Genomic DNA, 14,393 nt, shown 5'->3' on the forward strand with positions numbered 1-14,393 from the left:
AACACAATTGGTTGTTTATGCTACATATTTTTGATGACCTAAAATTTATCTCACTCTCAAGAGTCTTCCACCCTGGGAGGAGGGGGGGGGGGGGGGGGAGAGTACTTCCTTTGTCCAAGTGGTAGGGTGATCAGCAGCTCTTTTAGGGTTAAAAAATATTGATTCTGTGAACCTTTAAGGTTTTAGGGGTTCCAACTCAAAATTTTAACTGATATGGTATTACGTAAGGGTCAATAATAATTTTTTTCTTTATTGAACAAACATAAAAGAACACTTTCAATCATATACTGTCAGTTGTACCTTTAGGGTTTGAAATCAACATGGCTTCAACAGCTCTCTTCAGTATACATTTTAGAGGTCATTTTCAAAACTAAATGCTGATGACCTCTACCACTTGGACGAAAGGAGAACCCACGTGGGGTGAGCCATATTCAAGATTATATCCATTATATATTAATAATATCTAAACAATATAGCATATAAATAAATAAATAAATATTTTGACAAAATTTGGTATTATTATCAAAATGATTAAATGGTGAGGGTTGTTTAGCTGCTGTAGTGTTAGTTCAGTTATGTTATAGTTTTTGTTTTGCTGCGTGCAATATTATACCATATTAATATAAAATAAAGAATTCTATACTTGTATGAAAAGCCTTTTTTTGTCATTTCCCTATGGTAGCATAACTGTACGTCGAACAAATATTAATTAATTGATCAATCAATGTAAATTAATTTGGTCTGTAGATTTCCACAGGGATGCCGCAATGAGGAATGTAATACTCTAACCTTGGTATGGGTGTTATTGCAATCCTGGAAAAGAATATGTGTGATAATAGCCAATGTGCACGAGCAATAAATCTTTAGCACAAAGCATGATGGAAAACCGAGTACTACAAGGAAATCAATAGAATTATCAGAAAACAATTACTCTGTTATTTTCGCATGTTAAAATACTTACAGTTTCATAGAAAATGTTGAAGGAAAAATTGTTAAAGGGATTTTTAGAGCAGCTGAAAACCATTAGTACTCGCGCTGATTGGTGGAAAACTGCTTTATTGGATGAACGGTGCACAGTGCTGATGCCATCCGAGCCTGCAAAGGTGCTGCTAGATCCTGCGATCCCCCTTTTTTTTTTTTTTTTGGTAAATGAATATAATGCAGAAAAAATTTAGTAACTATATAACATATAAAACGAATGAAACAGCTTTTTCCATGCTCAGTTCATTGCATTATAGTCTCCTACGCAGCCGCTATTAGTGTCGTCACGCAACGCTCACTCCCCTACTTAGGGGAGTGAGCGTTGCGTGAAGACACTAATAGCGGCTGCGTAGGAGACTAAGTTCAGTGATAAAGCGATGATGAAGCGCTGTAAGCACTCAAGACACTTCATGCTTACGCCACTTCCTGGTTTATTACTGAACGGATCACGGAAAAAGCTGTTTTATTTGTTAAATATATGATGGTCTAAAGTCGCGTACTACGGCATAGTGTCACGACTCAGGGATTTCCCAACACGTGGGGTTTTACCATGATAAAGCGTTCTGATTGGCCAATTCTCAGCACTAAACCGGAAGTACGTATCTACCTTCCCAGAAAACATTGTGAAGAAAAAAGCCAGTAGGAAGCTTGAAAAATCCTCTAAAGTTTGACTTGAAAAATTGACTTCAGAATAAGATCAGTTAAGTGTAAAGACTTATAGTAAAGATTAAGCTATAAACTAATAATTACGGTAGTCATTTGGTTGTTATTTGCAATGACAAGGTATAAAAGTGTCCCCTCTGTTGCAACAGGAGTAACGGTGATCAGGTGAGCATAAGGATAATTTCTCTAAAAATATTCCCCTTCGTTTATACTCTACTTTTTCTCGTAGCTTGATTTTCCTTTTAAGATTTATCATTTAAAGAATTTAGCTTAGCGTTAGACGAGTTAGGAACAGAATCATTGACTCTTAAATGCCTTTTCATAAACGCCATCACATATGTTTCATCGAATTGAGGAATGTCTTAAATGAAAGTAAGTTACTTGTATCCTGTTTCGCTCTCTCTTATACCGAATCCATGCTTAATTTCTTACTGCACTTTCATCCTCGAAGCGAAAATTAAATATCAAATGACTAGTAGTGTATGGAAAATTCATCTTGTCCATACATATTATCGGTACATCTCGTATTACTGAATAAAATGTCGACTCCGAAATGCCAAATGATGTCATAGAATTTTAAATATTTTCCCTGCTAGCAGAAAAGTAAGGAGAAAAAGAGACTCTGGTCGCAGGGAATTAGATAATTAACTTTGTCTTTGTTGTATTAAGGATTGTTTTAGCTTACAGCATTAGATGTGAAACATTACTTTTGAAACCAAAAGTTGCCATTGTTATCTTGACATAAATTTTCATTTTTTTTTTGTCTACAGGCCGACGGTTTTTCGTCAGATAACAGATTTTGCCAACATTTTCAAGTCATTTATTGGAACCAATTGGATAGCATTGCCGTTTGCATTCAGACAAAGTGGCTTACTGGTAAAGATAGACATGTGAACATTTTTGCCTGACCCCTCTCCCCAGAACCTTATTTTTGACTGCTTGTTTTCTTTACCTTGTCGTCACGCATTTTTTAAATTTTGATTACAGTTGGGGTGCATTGGGTTGATACTGATTGCTATGGCAACAGATCATTGCAGTCATCTAATAATAAAATGCAAAAAAGCTGCCATCAAGAAAGTTTTACTGTCAAACCCAAAATACACAGACCCCAGCACTTCAGAAGAAGAGTTAGAAGAAATACGAGATGCGACAGAGAAAAAAGTAATGTATGGTGATATTGGACGAATAGCTCTGGGCAAGCTAGGAGTGGTTCTTGTTGAAGTTTCCTTACTTGCGACACAGTTTGGATTTTGTATTGGATATTTGATATTCATCGGCAACACTATTGGATCATTATTCCCAGTTAACACGTTGCTAAATGTCAACTCATCGCAGGCTCACAATTCTACTGACTATCACCTTGACACTAAGAGCACTGCACCCACTTTTGCTATATTAGTGCTGATTCCAGTCCTGCCTCTGATTTTGATGGCTTTTATTCGACGTGTGAGAAAGCTTGGACCTGTTAGTTTTATTTCTAATGTTTCCTTGCTTATTGCATTTACATCTGTTCTGGGATATATGTTGAGTGGTAAGTAAAACTTCCAAATGTTATCTTAGGGAATGCATATACAGTAACTTGGATGGGGGAGGGGAGGGTGAGTGCCAAAAGGAACAAGATGCTATAGGCACTTTTTCCCCTTCCAGCTGATCTGAAATAGTGACGTAGAAATGATGTAGAAAAGCCTGTGAAAATTGACCAATGAAAGTTAAAAACCTGACGCACCATTGCAATAAAAATATAAAACTCATTAGTAATTGTTTTATCATTGTCAACCTCTCATCATCAGCCTGTCTTTTTTTTTCATTTGGTGACCTGGAAATCAATAATTTCAAGAGGAAAAGTGAAACCTCAAATTTTCTCGCTTCTGATTGGATAACATTTTCTCTCAGATCAGCTGTTTTCTTTCACCACTCCGTCTCTAACGAAATAAATCCAATTTTATTGATAACCTGAGGTCCTGGCCAGAAGTGAGTTAAAATAGATGCCCTCCTTTTGCAACATAACTCTCGCCTCTTATAATAATTCTTAATCCCACAGCTTTAGCTTCGCTACATAGTTATTATGTGCACACTCAGCATGTTCAAGCGTTTTTTAAGTGGCATATGATTTAATAATAATAATAAATATTTAAAATAAGAAAAACATATGCTAAAGATTATAGTAATAATGCATAAATTTCCAACATTTTAAATGATCAATATTCTTTCAGGGCTCACCTTCAGGATTAAAGACATCAAGTTAGCGAAATGGGCAACATTTCCTGTTTTCTTTGGTCAGGTGACTAGTTCTTATGAAGGCATGGGAACGGTAGGTTTTATAATTAATCCCAAGGATACCTTCCAAAATAAATGATACTTCTTTGATTTAAGAGTCAAATCATTGCAGCCAGACTGCGAAATGTTTTATATCGTCAATAATAACAAGCTGAAATTCAAGCATAAGATACTAGCACATTTTAAAGACAAGTCAAATGAAAAAAATTGATCAATGTGCAGTGCTTTTAAATGAAATTGCGTTTTGAAGTGAAAATTTTTAATTAATGCACTCGTAAAGTTCTGTACTAGCCTTTTAAAAGAAGAAAGAATGATGCTTTCACAATGAACTTAGAACTCTAGTGCTAACAATTGGTTCAAAAATGTATCAACACCTTATGCTCATTATAAATACATCAAGTTTCTGTCTTGTCTAATTGTGAAGTCTCAAATTCGTCTCCCATTTACGACCATTTTTTTTATTTGTTTCAAGTTGATTCCAATTGAGACCAGCATGGGAGACAACAGAAAGCGCTATCCTCTCTACCTCCATCTAGCTATTGGAATCATCTCTCTCATTCTGGGTGGTTTTGGTATCGCTGGATATCTCGTCTATGGTGACACTACTGAACAGATTTCAACACAAATGCTTCCACAAGGTCAACCCTTAGTAATCATAGTACAGATCCTTTTATGCCTAGCAATCCTTTTCACCTATCCATTACAGCTCTATCCGATAACAGAGGTTATCGAGAGCTATATTTTTAAAGATGGAAATGTGAAGAAACCTCCTTCAGACATCGAGGGACAGAATGATGGGGATCAAGATACATCTGAAAATGAGCCAGTTAATGAGGAATTGATTGATAGCAATTCTATTGGACCTGGGATTGCCTGTGTTAATGATATCGATGAGACAACAGAGTTGTTGTCTGCTACAGATAACAAGATGAAAAAGCCAATGAAAAAGGTTGGTCAAATATTTTCCTTATTCGTAGTATTCCAGAAAATGTTCATACCTCCCACATGGAGGCGTATTGGAATTTCCAAGGGGATGGGAAAGTCTGAGAAGGGTATATTGCAAAGTTCCAAAAAATATCCATACCTCACTCATGGAGGGGGATTGGAGTTACCAAGGGGTGGGGAGGGACTGAGGAGGGTATATTGTGTAGTACCAAAGAATATTCATACCTCCCCAGTGGAGGGGGATTGGAATTTCTGAGGGGTGAGGACAGTTTGAGAAGGGTGTGGAGTGATCTTACTCAAACCACTGTAGTTACAAAAACTGAATATTTTCATACTTATATTAAATCTTGAGTTTTTCCATTTCAGAAACCAAACTGGCGCAAGAATGTCCTCAGAACATTACTGGTTCTCCTAACTGCAGGAGTGGCAATTGCACTGAAGGATGACTTTGCATATGTTGGTGCCCTCTGTGGCTCTCTCGGCAGCTCAACCCTTGGTTTCATACTCCCTTGTATATTCCACAATGTTCTCCTGAAAGAAACGAACTCTAAGCTTACAGTGGCCAAGAATTATTTGCTACAATTGTTTGGTGTTGTTGGAGGAGCTGTTGGTGTGGCTGTGACCATCACGCAAATCGTCAAACAGTTTTCAAAGTGATTACCATGTTTGATTCAATCATTTGCTCAATTTACATATTGGTGTTGGTACAGTATACAGATTGTCAATCATCATTCACGTTACCAGTTTGTTACACTGAGAGACTGAACCTATGACAATATATGTAAAATGTCCCAGTATTCAACCATTTCTGCCAATGATGCATGGGAAAACAAATAAAGCAGAATGACAAGTCCATATTTGATCTAGTATTGGTTACAGCAGTACTGATTGACAAAATGGTGATAGCGAAGTTCATGCTGCTAATTCATCCATTTATGGAGGCAATTCCGTATTTCCAAATTTCTATTATGATTTATTTATATCTATTTTGTTTGGTGGCCAATTTTTTTTTAATTTATAAAACTACTTTATATTCTAGTCTGAATAAAGGCATGAGATAGCCAATGTTTTATAATTAATGCTGTTAGAGAGCTAGTAAGAATCACTAGTTTAATAAAATACATTTCTAAATTATTGATTGTGTAAAAAAAATATTCAAAACAGGTATTAAAGGGACTGGGGGTTGCTATAGCTGTAGCCTCTGCCACAAGTGTCTCTTTGCAATTTTATCTTTTTTTCCTGTACTGGGCTTCCGGTGTTAGCTGAGCATTGAGGAACTTAGTCTTTTTCCCTCCCCTGCTCGCTTTAGTCTTTTTCGTTTTCTCCACAGGACACCCTTCCCTCTCAAACTGCAATGAAAACCCTAGCGAGTAGTCTGAGGAGAAGGCTACTCTAGCAGAAATGTACACCAAAGCATACTTCCACACAGAAAAACACACTCGATCCCGTGGTGGTGTAGTCTCGCTAATCCGGAACCAAAAGTGCATTATTTGAACCCAAGTTTGGCAACGGAAAAAAATTAAAGCACACTATCATATTTGGGAAAATGGTGTAAAGATGGTGCGGTGGAAAACAACCCAGAATATTTGATGTTTGTGAGTCCAATATAAAAGTCAGTCTTCTAAGTTCCTTGTTCTGAAATATCGACATTCTCCAAGCTCATAGTTCATGGTTTGATCATCTGTGATAGCACAACTATCTTTTGGTGTCTTCCTGGCAACAGGGTGAGTAGGTCTAGTCAGGACTTTATTCTGTCCATCAAGTTCAGCCACCTTGGGTTGACTATTTATTTTTCCAGGAAGATATGTCTTTCGGCCCCCAGTAACCAACATCCTGGTTTGTCCAGAATTCAATTTACCAGTTGCTTTTGAATTCTCATCCATCGTGAAGATTGGTGGCAAATTAATTGGTGGAAGAATCTCAGAAACAGCTCTTGGTCTTCTTTCTTGGTCAGCATCAATTTTCAAAGTTCCAATTGAACTTCTATTAGGATTTTTGTAAATCTCTCCATCAGACCCTGAGCAGTTTGACTGCCGATTCCTCAATAAATCCTCAACACTGAAAGAAATCTTTCTGCCCGCACGAACACTGTCTTTTTCCTTTCCCATAGAGACGTTCCCTTGCGAGTGAACCCGCGGGATGTCAGTGTGTCTTCGAGTATTTCCGCTAGATTTCCTTTCGTCTAAGTCACATGATGAACCTGATGCCGCACGAGCACGTCCCGTTATTTCGTTACACGTATCTTTTTTCTCGTAATTATGGGTTTTTGTTATAAAATTTGGGTCGTAGGTATGGGTTCTGTCGCGGGATGACCGATTCGGCTCACCACCTCCGTCCCCAACCTTTCCCGCACCGTATCGCTTTATTAGAAGTTTTTGCGCATGACTCAACTGGGATTCCATGGCTGCTTTTTCTTTGTCCAAATGGTGCGTTAACTTAGCAAGTCGTTGTTCTTCACCAGCACTCCTTGTCAAGAAGATCTTTGCCTGACCTTTGGAGACCTTTCTAGACCTTTCTGCAAGATTCCAGGTCTTGGAACTATGACTCATCTTCTGGTAATTCACAATATTCACTTTAAATAAACTGCCCCTTTATCCAACAACAAGCTACTAGATTCACCCACATGTACCTTTCTTTCTCCTGATGGTTGCTAAATCATCTAAGTCGGGTTTAGTTTTGTAATTCCACGATTCATGCACGAAATCTGAAATAGGGCAAAAAGTTGCAGAAAACTGGATTCTAAATCGCTCTGCAACAGTATCGATATTCTCAAAAACGTAGGAATAAAATTCAAGTTTTCTCGAGCAATTAAGTTCCAAAAACTCGCAGTCCTTGAAGGTAAAAGAGTCGAAAGAGGTCAAGACAAGATTAATTTTGGCTAAAGGAGTTCGGATGTAAAATGATATGGCTTCACAGCAGGCGATGAAGAAAGCTATAATCTGATTAAGGACTAGCTAGTTCAGTAGTTGTAAAAAGAACGCGTAAAAAGAAACTATAGGATACAGTGTAAGTAGTGCTTGGAGAACTAAGCCAACATTTTGACACAACTGCCAATCCATATCCTTAGAATAACACAAAGTTTACAATGACATTGATGAAGTCTGCGAAAAGGAAATCAAACTTCAATCATTATTTCTCCCCTCAAGTAAACTGTAAGAGTAGAATTTTCATTTAAAGGACTTCAAAATGTACAAAGTTTCAAAAATGTAAATGTAATAGTAGTTTATTATAGATAATAAAAAAATCGTGTAACAAAGCACCTCCCTGAACAAAGTGACTAGAGCTTTTTCAAGGATCAATCACTTTTGACGTCTTTCGTTTCAGCGAAAAACCTAATTTCTAATCAAAATCAATAATAATTAATAATTCCGTCAAGACTATAACAAATATCAATCAGAAAAAAGGTATTATTATTTGTCAAAATTTATTAAAGAATATTTTGCGTTTTGTAGATTTTTTTTTAGGAAAATGACAATGAAAAAGTGATGATTTTTAAGCAGATGGTTTTGAGGGAACCTAGACATAGCGTGGCTTCTCTTCTCATCCCAAAACAAACACTTCTAATAAAAGAAAACTAAGCTACAAAATCCGTTGCTAGATCAATATCATCAATAATCCGATTACCAAAGAATGAATTTGTAGTTGTTAGGTGTAAAAATATCGTTATGTTTTTCTAAATATAATTTTCTCCTTTTAGATCTATGTTGCGTCGTCAAAAAAGAAAGCTAATTTTGACCTTGCATGGTTTGTTTTCCCAAGTAGCTTCCAAGGAAAATAGTTCTCGCATACCAAAGTTGCGTGTGCAAACAGGATGTCGCTGGATGTAGACAGAGTTACAATCAAAATGAAAGTTCCTGCTCGCAGTACAATGAATGAGTGGGAAACGTGCGGTATGGTGGCTCTTGAATGGCTTCCGTGTTCAAGCATTGTGATTGGATAATTAGAGCAAAGGGGAGCCATGCGATTGGCGGGATAAAAACATTAGATTGAAGCCATTTGAGAGCTAGGATACCAAAATTTTGCAAACTCAAAAGAATTACGATAGTTCTATCTAACGTAGATGTATGTGGCTAACATAAAAATTAAGCTGAAAAATGTAGTCAAAAGTATGGAATTTCGGAAGAAGAAGAAAAACAGAAAGGAGGAATATTAAGAGGATTTGAAATTACGAAAGTGGAAAAACTAATTTTTTGATGATTAGATAGAAAATATTTTTAAACAAAAAAACAAAAAAAGCATCAGACAAAAAGGAAGCAAGAGAAAGATATCAAAATCATCAAATTTGAATAAAGTTCTTTATCAATATCAAACACAATTCAGCTGGTAATTTCTTTGTTACAGAGGTAATAAAAGAGGGATGCTGCTGCTAATCTACTGCGTATTTCCATAAGATCAACATCATGAGCCCACTCTACACTTCCCCAGCGGCCAATCTACAATATAGAAAAAAAACATATTTTTTTCTTAAATTTCTTTTCAGTTATCATGTTCATAATTGTTTCTGCATTTTTTTCAGTAAAAATAAAAAGTCATTTTATATCAAACATTGAGTGTCATATTTCTCTGTCCCCGCATCGTCCCCATATCCTTCCTCAATTTTCCAATTTTTTTCTTTTTTTACCTATCTTTTTTTGCTTTTCTTTTCTTCTTCAAAAATGTTCATATCGACCAGAAAGGCAAAGTTTAACCCAAGAGGGTAGGGGTAGGGAGGTTAATTGAATTTGATAACTAAGTAAGTTGTGAATTATAATTATTTTGATGTTTGGATTAAGAATGGAATATCAGTATCAATAAGAAGTATCATAAAATAATATTCATAATTACCTGGAATTCTAACTCTAGCCTTGATAAATATGCAGCTTTCTCTACATTAATGTGGTTTTCCAGCAAAGCCATGCCAATTATGAATGATTTTGATGTATCGACTGCGTATTCAAGACCTAGGAAAAATAATACAGTCATTTAAAAGATGACTATGGGGTTCCTGTGGTTTACACAGGACACTCAATAAATTATTTAATCTTGAAGTAATCAAATTCTTCTTAGAAAATCACTGCTTGTATACAAAAGCCATTAGAGTGCATGCCATATATCCATGAAAATTAACAAAGCCAAAGATGTATTGTCTAATTGCAATCATTTTGTACAACTGAAATCATGTTTTTTGTTTGTTTAATGCCTGAGTGAATTCTTAGTTAGTTAGCAACTAATAACTAAATACATTTAAATGCTACATAGCTAGTAATTGTTTCATAATAATATTTAAATATATTTAATAATTATATAATAAAATTGGGTTCCCTGTGTTAACACAGGGAACCCAGTAGTACAATTATTCTTATCATACCTGTCATGGCCCAGTCATTAACTGTCATCAAGTGTGAAGTTAGTTTGTTTGTAGTATCTTTTGGTATAGATGGCACCAGTAAATTACCAAAACTTTCTACAGACACATCAAATCTAAAGGAGAAAAATGTTAAAGTGAAAAAGGTGGAAATTCTTCTTCTCCTTCCCATCCCCTTCTCTCTCCTCCCCTCGCAATCAAAAGCCACTAAATTTACCAATAAACAGTAAGAACTTGATATCAGTACAACAGCTTATGTTTTCAGTGTTTATTAGAATTTTCCAATAGCCTGTATACATCATAGCCATATACAGTACTCAATACAGGAGCTGACACCCTTATGTCAACGAAAATTGTTTATTTCAGTCCTACCTTGCATTGAACCATGCAATAATGGGTTCCCATTCCTGTTTCTGTAAGTTCACTAGATCCTCTGGTTCTAATGCTGGAAAACTAAGATAAGAAAGGCTCAATCAGCACAAATTCTATGACATATGAATATAAAATACATACAGAGTTGTATACAAGGATTGCGAAGCACCCTTGGAAGTTCTGAAGGAGGAGAGCTTATGATTGAAAATATAGCACACTTATTTGCAAAGGACTAAGTGGGGGGTTAGTTATAATAATATGATAATAATAATTTATAATTTATATAGTGTTAATTCCTTAAGTTCAACGACCCCTACTTTACATTCACATTTTTAACAATATCAACTATATTATTATATAATATATTAATATAATACACTTACATAGCAATACATATTTATTAAGTTAGGACTTGCAAATGTATTGCATATCAGTTACAATTTGGGACACTTAAATCCCAAATCTGATTCATGGCATCGGGTAGCAAGAGTGGCATGGTGGTGAGATTACTATTGCCTCTAATAAATGTGAGTTCGAGCCCCACTAGCATGTAAGTAGAGTTTCCAGTTGGTTCTCTCCTGTGCTTTGAGGATTTTCTCTGGTTTTCCTCCCTCCATAAAAACCAACTCCTAAATCCCAATTCGATCACAGAACAAGGGCCACAGGTTTGTTTGCCACTGGCTATTACACCTGTAAGTGTTACCCTCGCTTAAACAAGGATAGTGCTTTTGATGTTTAAGGTAGCCGTGCCTGTGCATTGAAGCGAGACGAACGGTGAGCTTGCAATGATAGAAACATGTGAATAATTGTTCAAGGTGTTAAAAAAGGTCTCTATCATTACAAGCTCACTGTTCGTCTCGCTTCGATGCAAAGGCACGGCTACTTTTCAAGATGGCACTGTGAAGATGTCTATTGTGATAGCAATAATTTCTAGTATATGATAAAAACTCACCAAACTGTGTCAGTGCAAAGGAATTCCAAAACTTCTGTGATTTGAGTTGCTTTGGTTCTTGGATTTGGTTTGTCTATAGTTATGTAGGCAAGAGTAGTCTGGAATAAAAAAATCAATAAATAAACATTTTCTTGTAATTAAAAAACCCTTTCTAATAGCTATAATGGGGGATTGGTGTTGTACTCCCATAGGGGTATGGTTATTTTCTAGAGCTATACAATATGCTCCAATCCTTAAAAATTCCAATTAATCCCCCTCCATGGGGGAGGTATGGATATTTTGTGGTAACTACATAATATACCCTCCTAAGACCCTCCCCACCCCTTTCAAGAGCTATAAAATATACTATAAATCCTTATCTCTCTCCATTGGGAAGTATGGATATTTCCTGAAACTACATAAGGCCAAACAAAAAATAAGTGTCTTTCCTGTTGCATGAGAAAAATAATTGGGGTCGGTAGGCCAGTTTTTTTTTTACTGATACAACAGTGGAAATGAGCGTACTGGAAACCCTGTGGTACATTTGAGAATGAAAAAATATTAGGGTTGTCAAAGATCGGCAAGAAAATTAGGGTCAGTTACACAACAGGAAATGCACTTACTTTTTTGTTTGGCCTAATATAAACTCCACAGACTACTACCCACCCCTTGGAAATTCCATTCCCCCTCAATGGGTGAGTTATGGACATTTCTTGGAAGTACACAATATACCCCCTCATACTTTCTCCACCCCTTGAACATTGAAATTCCCCTCTGTTGGGGAGGTATGGATATTTTCTAAGAGAACTTCAAAATACTGACCAAATTCATATTTGAAGTTTCAATGACATCTTTCTGCATATTCCATTCTGCTGCCACTGCCATGGCAAGCTGTTTACTGGGAAGAACAAGTGGTTTCCTACTTGGGGTTTTTACTTTCCTTTCATCAAGGGTTACCTGGTAACCTTCTGTCAGAAGAAAAGAAACAAATCAATATAATGAAAAAAGGTGCGCGCATGCTGTGTGCAGTTATAAAGTATGCGGGGATTGGCAGAACATGAGAGAAGTGTTAGGAGAAGCACAACGCATAGCGGAGGGCTTCTCGACACTTCTTGAGTGTTCTACCAATCTCCAAGTGCTTTATACCTCCACACAGCACAGCAAGCATGTTTTTTATAACAGTAATAATTTTATATATATGTTATTACAGTTTAGCCTGCAATGAGATATTATGTTTTAAGAATCATACAAGTGAGGCTATCGGGTAGGCACAGTGCTTGTTGTCTTATTTGCATGTCATTTGCATGGAAGACAGTGGTAATAGTCCATTATAACTGATTTACAGCATGTATGTATGTACTATTGCACAGTGAAATGGCTGAATGTTACCTTGTGATTCATTTTATTTATTTCAACAACATTTATACAAGAACATCTCATTTATTACCTTCTAAGTTAAACATTAATATCATACATATTATATACATATTATATTCGATTATGGATGGTAAATTATAGGAAAACTACATGGTATGAATATGAGATTGAGTATCTCTTCCCTCCCCCATCTTCCCTCAAATGCTGTAAATCGGGAGAAGTGAAGTGAAGTGTACATGGGGTCCAGAAACTCAATTTTAAAAGAATAAACTATAGAGCACTATTTACTCTACATTAATGTATTACAGAACCTATGCTTACCATTGGATTGTTCAACCCCTGCACACTTGTAAAACCTTTTCTTTTCTAAAAAACGAAGACAATAATTGAACTCAAAACGTTTGAATAAGCTTTATAAATTAAATCTTGGATATCTTTAAGCTTATAGGAGAAGATTAAATAAGTAAATAAGGAATAAGTATTAAATAAATCATTGCAAATTGTATTTTTCAGCCAATAATTTTCGTAGCTTTCTTACCTCGGAAAGATGACAGCCCTCTAGTGGTTTGTAATATCACTTCAGTTCTTGATTTAAACAGGCATTTTTCTTTCCAAAAACTACTTGCGCAGCTGTTAACAGATGTTAAAGGCTGGCTTGAGTTTATTAGAATTGAAAAAGCCCTTCTAGAAAGCATTTTTATATCGTAGAAAGATTTTATGTACAAACTTGCGCTCCGTCCGCCATTTTAAGACTGGGTAGCCTGGCCTGACCGTGTATTGATTAGGTACCAGACTTCTAAGGAATCAAAATCGAAAAAAAATGGATTGGAAAAATGAAAAAAAAGGTATAATTTTTTAGACTATAATTGAGTATTTTTCTGTATAAAACTGGTCGAAAAATAAGTTAAGCTGTTTTAATCTGGGCTCACGTGACCAGTTTTAAATGTTTGGTTTCAAAGCTTCGTGTCAAAGTGTCCATAAGAAAAAGACATACGATCATTTGCCATCTATAAGCCTTTTCATAGTTTAAGAATCGATTCCACTGCGCATGCGATTTTATCCCGAAATTCTCACCTTCTTTTGTCTAAACCTTCTTTTGTTCTTAATTAAACAAAAGAAGGTGAGAAATTCGGGATAAAATCGCATGCGCAGTGGAATCGATTCTTAAACTATGAAAAGGCTTATTATAGTTGCTATCAAAACACATGTCAATTATCATGTGACGTATAATTACACCGAGGCTTTTGAGAGCGGAACGGTATCATGAACACCCTCTGTTAGTACCAGCTAATTTGCAAAAACTTCGGCGTTGACACTTGACATAGTATCAACGGTTCTGCCTGGGGCAGTAAATGCGTCATCTTTACGTTTGCGACCGAAGTATTCGTTTATACAAATGCCTTTTACTCTACCGCGGACCTGATTGGTGAAAAGATCGACTAAAGAAATTTCTTCGGTGTTCAAAACATCGCAGTGCTTACGTCATACCCTACGTCATACCTT

The 14,393-nt window shown here is 36.1% G+C and overlaps 3 protein-coding genes across 4 annotated transcripts; 1 reads left to right on the plus strand and 2 right to left on the minus strand.

Moving 5' to 3' along the window:
• The first annotated feature begins 1,596 nt into the window (after positions 1-1,596).
• Positions 1,597-6,090, plus strand: LOC116305974 (uncharacterized). The gene is made up of 6 exons (XM_031715987.2): positions 1,597-1,809; positions 2,415-2,520; positions 2,632-3,175; positions 3,858-3,955; positions 4,394-4,870; positions 5,233-6,090. The coding sequence occupies exons 1-6, from the start codon at positions 1,757-1,759 to the stop codon at positions 5,521-5,523; spliced, it is 1,569 nt and encodes a 522-aa protein (XP_031571847.2). The 5' UTR covers positions 1,597-1,756; the 3' UTR covers positions 5,524-6,090.
• On the minus strand, positions 5,509-7,887 carry LOC148906991 (uncharacterized). The gene has a single exon (XM_089036669.1). The coding sequence runs from the start codon at positions 7,413-7,415 to the stop codon at positions 6,480-6,482; it is 936 nt and encodes a 311-aa protein (XP_088892795.1). The 5' UTR covers positions 7,416-7,887; the 3' UTR covers positions 5,509-6,479.
• Positions 7,888-9,142: 1,255 nt separating this feature from the next.
• LOC116305981 (ATP synthase mitochondrial F1 complex assembly factor 2) lies at positions 9,143-13,662 on the minus strand. Of its 2 annotated transcripts, none has more exons than XM_089036670.1 (8): positions 13,429-13,662; positions 13,212-13,256; positions 12,336-12,478; positions 11,535-11,632; positions 10,583-10,663; positions 10,214-10,326; positions 9,691-9,806; positions 9,143-9,299 (listed from the first exon to the last, which is right to left on the minus strand). In XM_089036670.1, exons 1-8 carry the CDS (start codon positions 13,583-13,585, stop codon positions 9,183-9,185), a joined length of 870 nt encoding a protein of 289 aa, XP_088892796.1. In that variant the 5' UTR covers positions 13,586-13,662; the 3' UTR covers positions 9,143-9,182. The 2 variants fall into 2 exon arrangements, with proteins under 2 accessions (XP_088892796.1, XP_031571862.2); XM_031716002.2 differs by having other exon boundaries at positions 12,336-12,481; positions 13,429-13,661.
• Between the last annotated feature and the right edge of the window lie 731 nt (positions 13,663-14,393).

The sequence above is a fragment of the Actinia tenebrosa genome, unplaced genomic scaffold (assembly GCF_029948245.1).
Source record: "Actinia tenebrosa isolate PJP-AT-01 unplaced genomic scaffold, QUT_ActTen_1.0 PGA_scaffold4__44_contigs__length_22323623, whole genome shotgun sequence".
NCBI lineage: Eukaryota > Metazoa > Cnidaria > Anthozoa > Actiniaria > Actiniidae > Actinia > Actinia tenebrosa.

Coding starts and splice junctions, on each gene's coding strand:
- LOC116305974 (XM_031715987.2), top strand. CDS start 1,757: ATGACAAGGTATAAAAGTGTCCCCTCTGTTGCAACAGGAGTAACGGTG. Junction 2,521..2,631: donor TCAGACAAAGTGGCTTACTG/GTAAAGATAGAC, acceptor TTTTGATTACAG/TTGGGGTGCATTGGGTTGAT. Junction 3,176..3,857: donor TCTGGGATATATGTTGAGTG/GTAAGTAAAACT, acceptor ATATTCTTTCAG/GGCTCACCTTCAGGATTAAA.
- LOC148906991 (XM_089036669.1), bottom strand. CDS start 7,415: ATGAGTCATAGTTCCAAGACCTGGAATCTTGCAGAAAGGTCTAGAAAG.
- LOC116305981 (XM_031716002.2), bottom strand. CDS start 13,585: ATGCTTTCTAGAAGGGCTTTTTCAATTCTAATAAACTCAAGCCAGCCT. Junction 12,482..13,211: donor AGGGGTTGAACAATCCAATG/GTAAGCATAGGT, acceptor TTCTTCTGACAG/AAGGTTACCAGGTAACCCTT. Junction 10,327..10,582: donor ATTGCATGGTTCAATGCAAG/GTAGGACTGAAA, acceptor TTTCTCCTTTAG/ATTTGATGTGTCTGTAGAAA.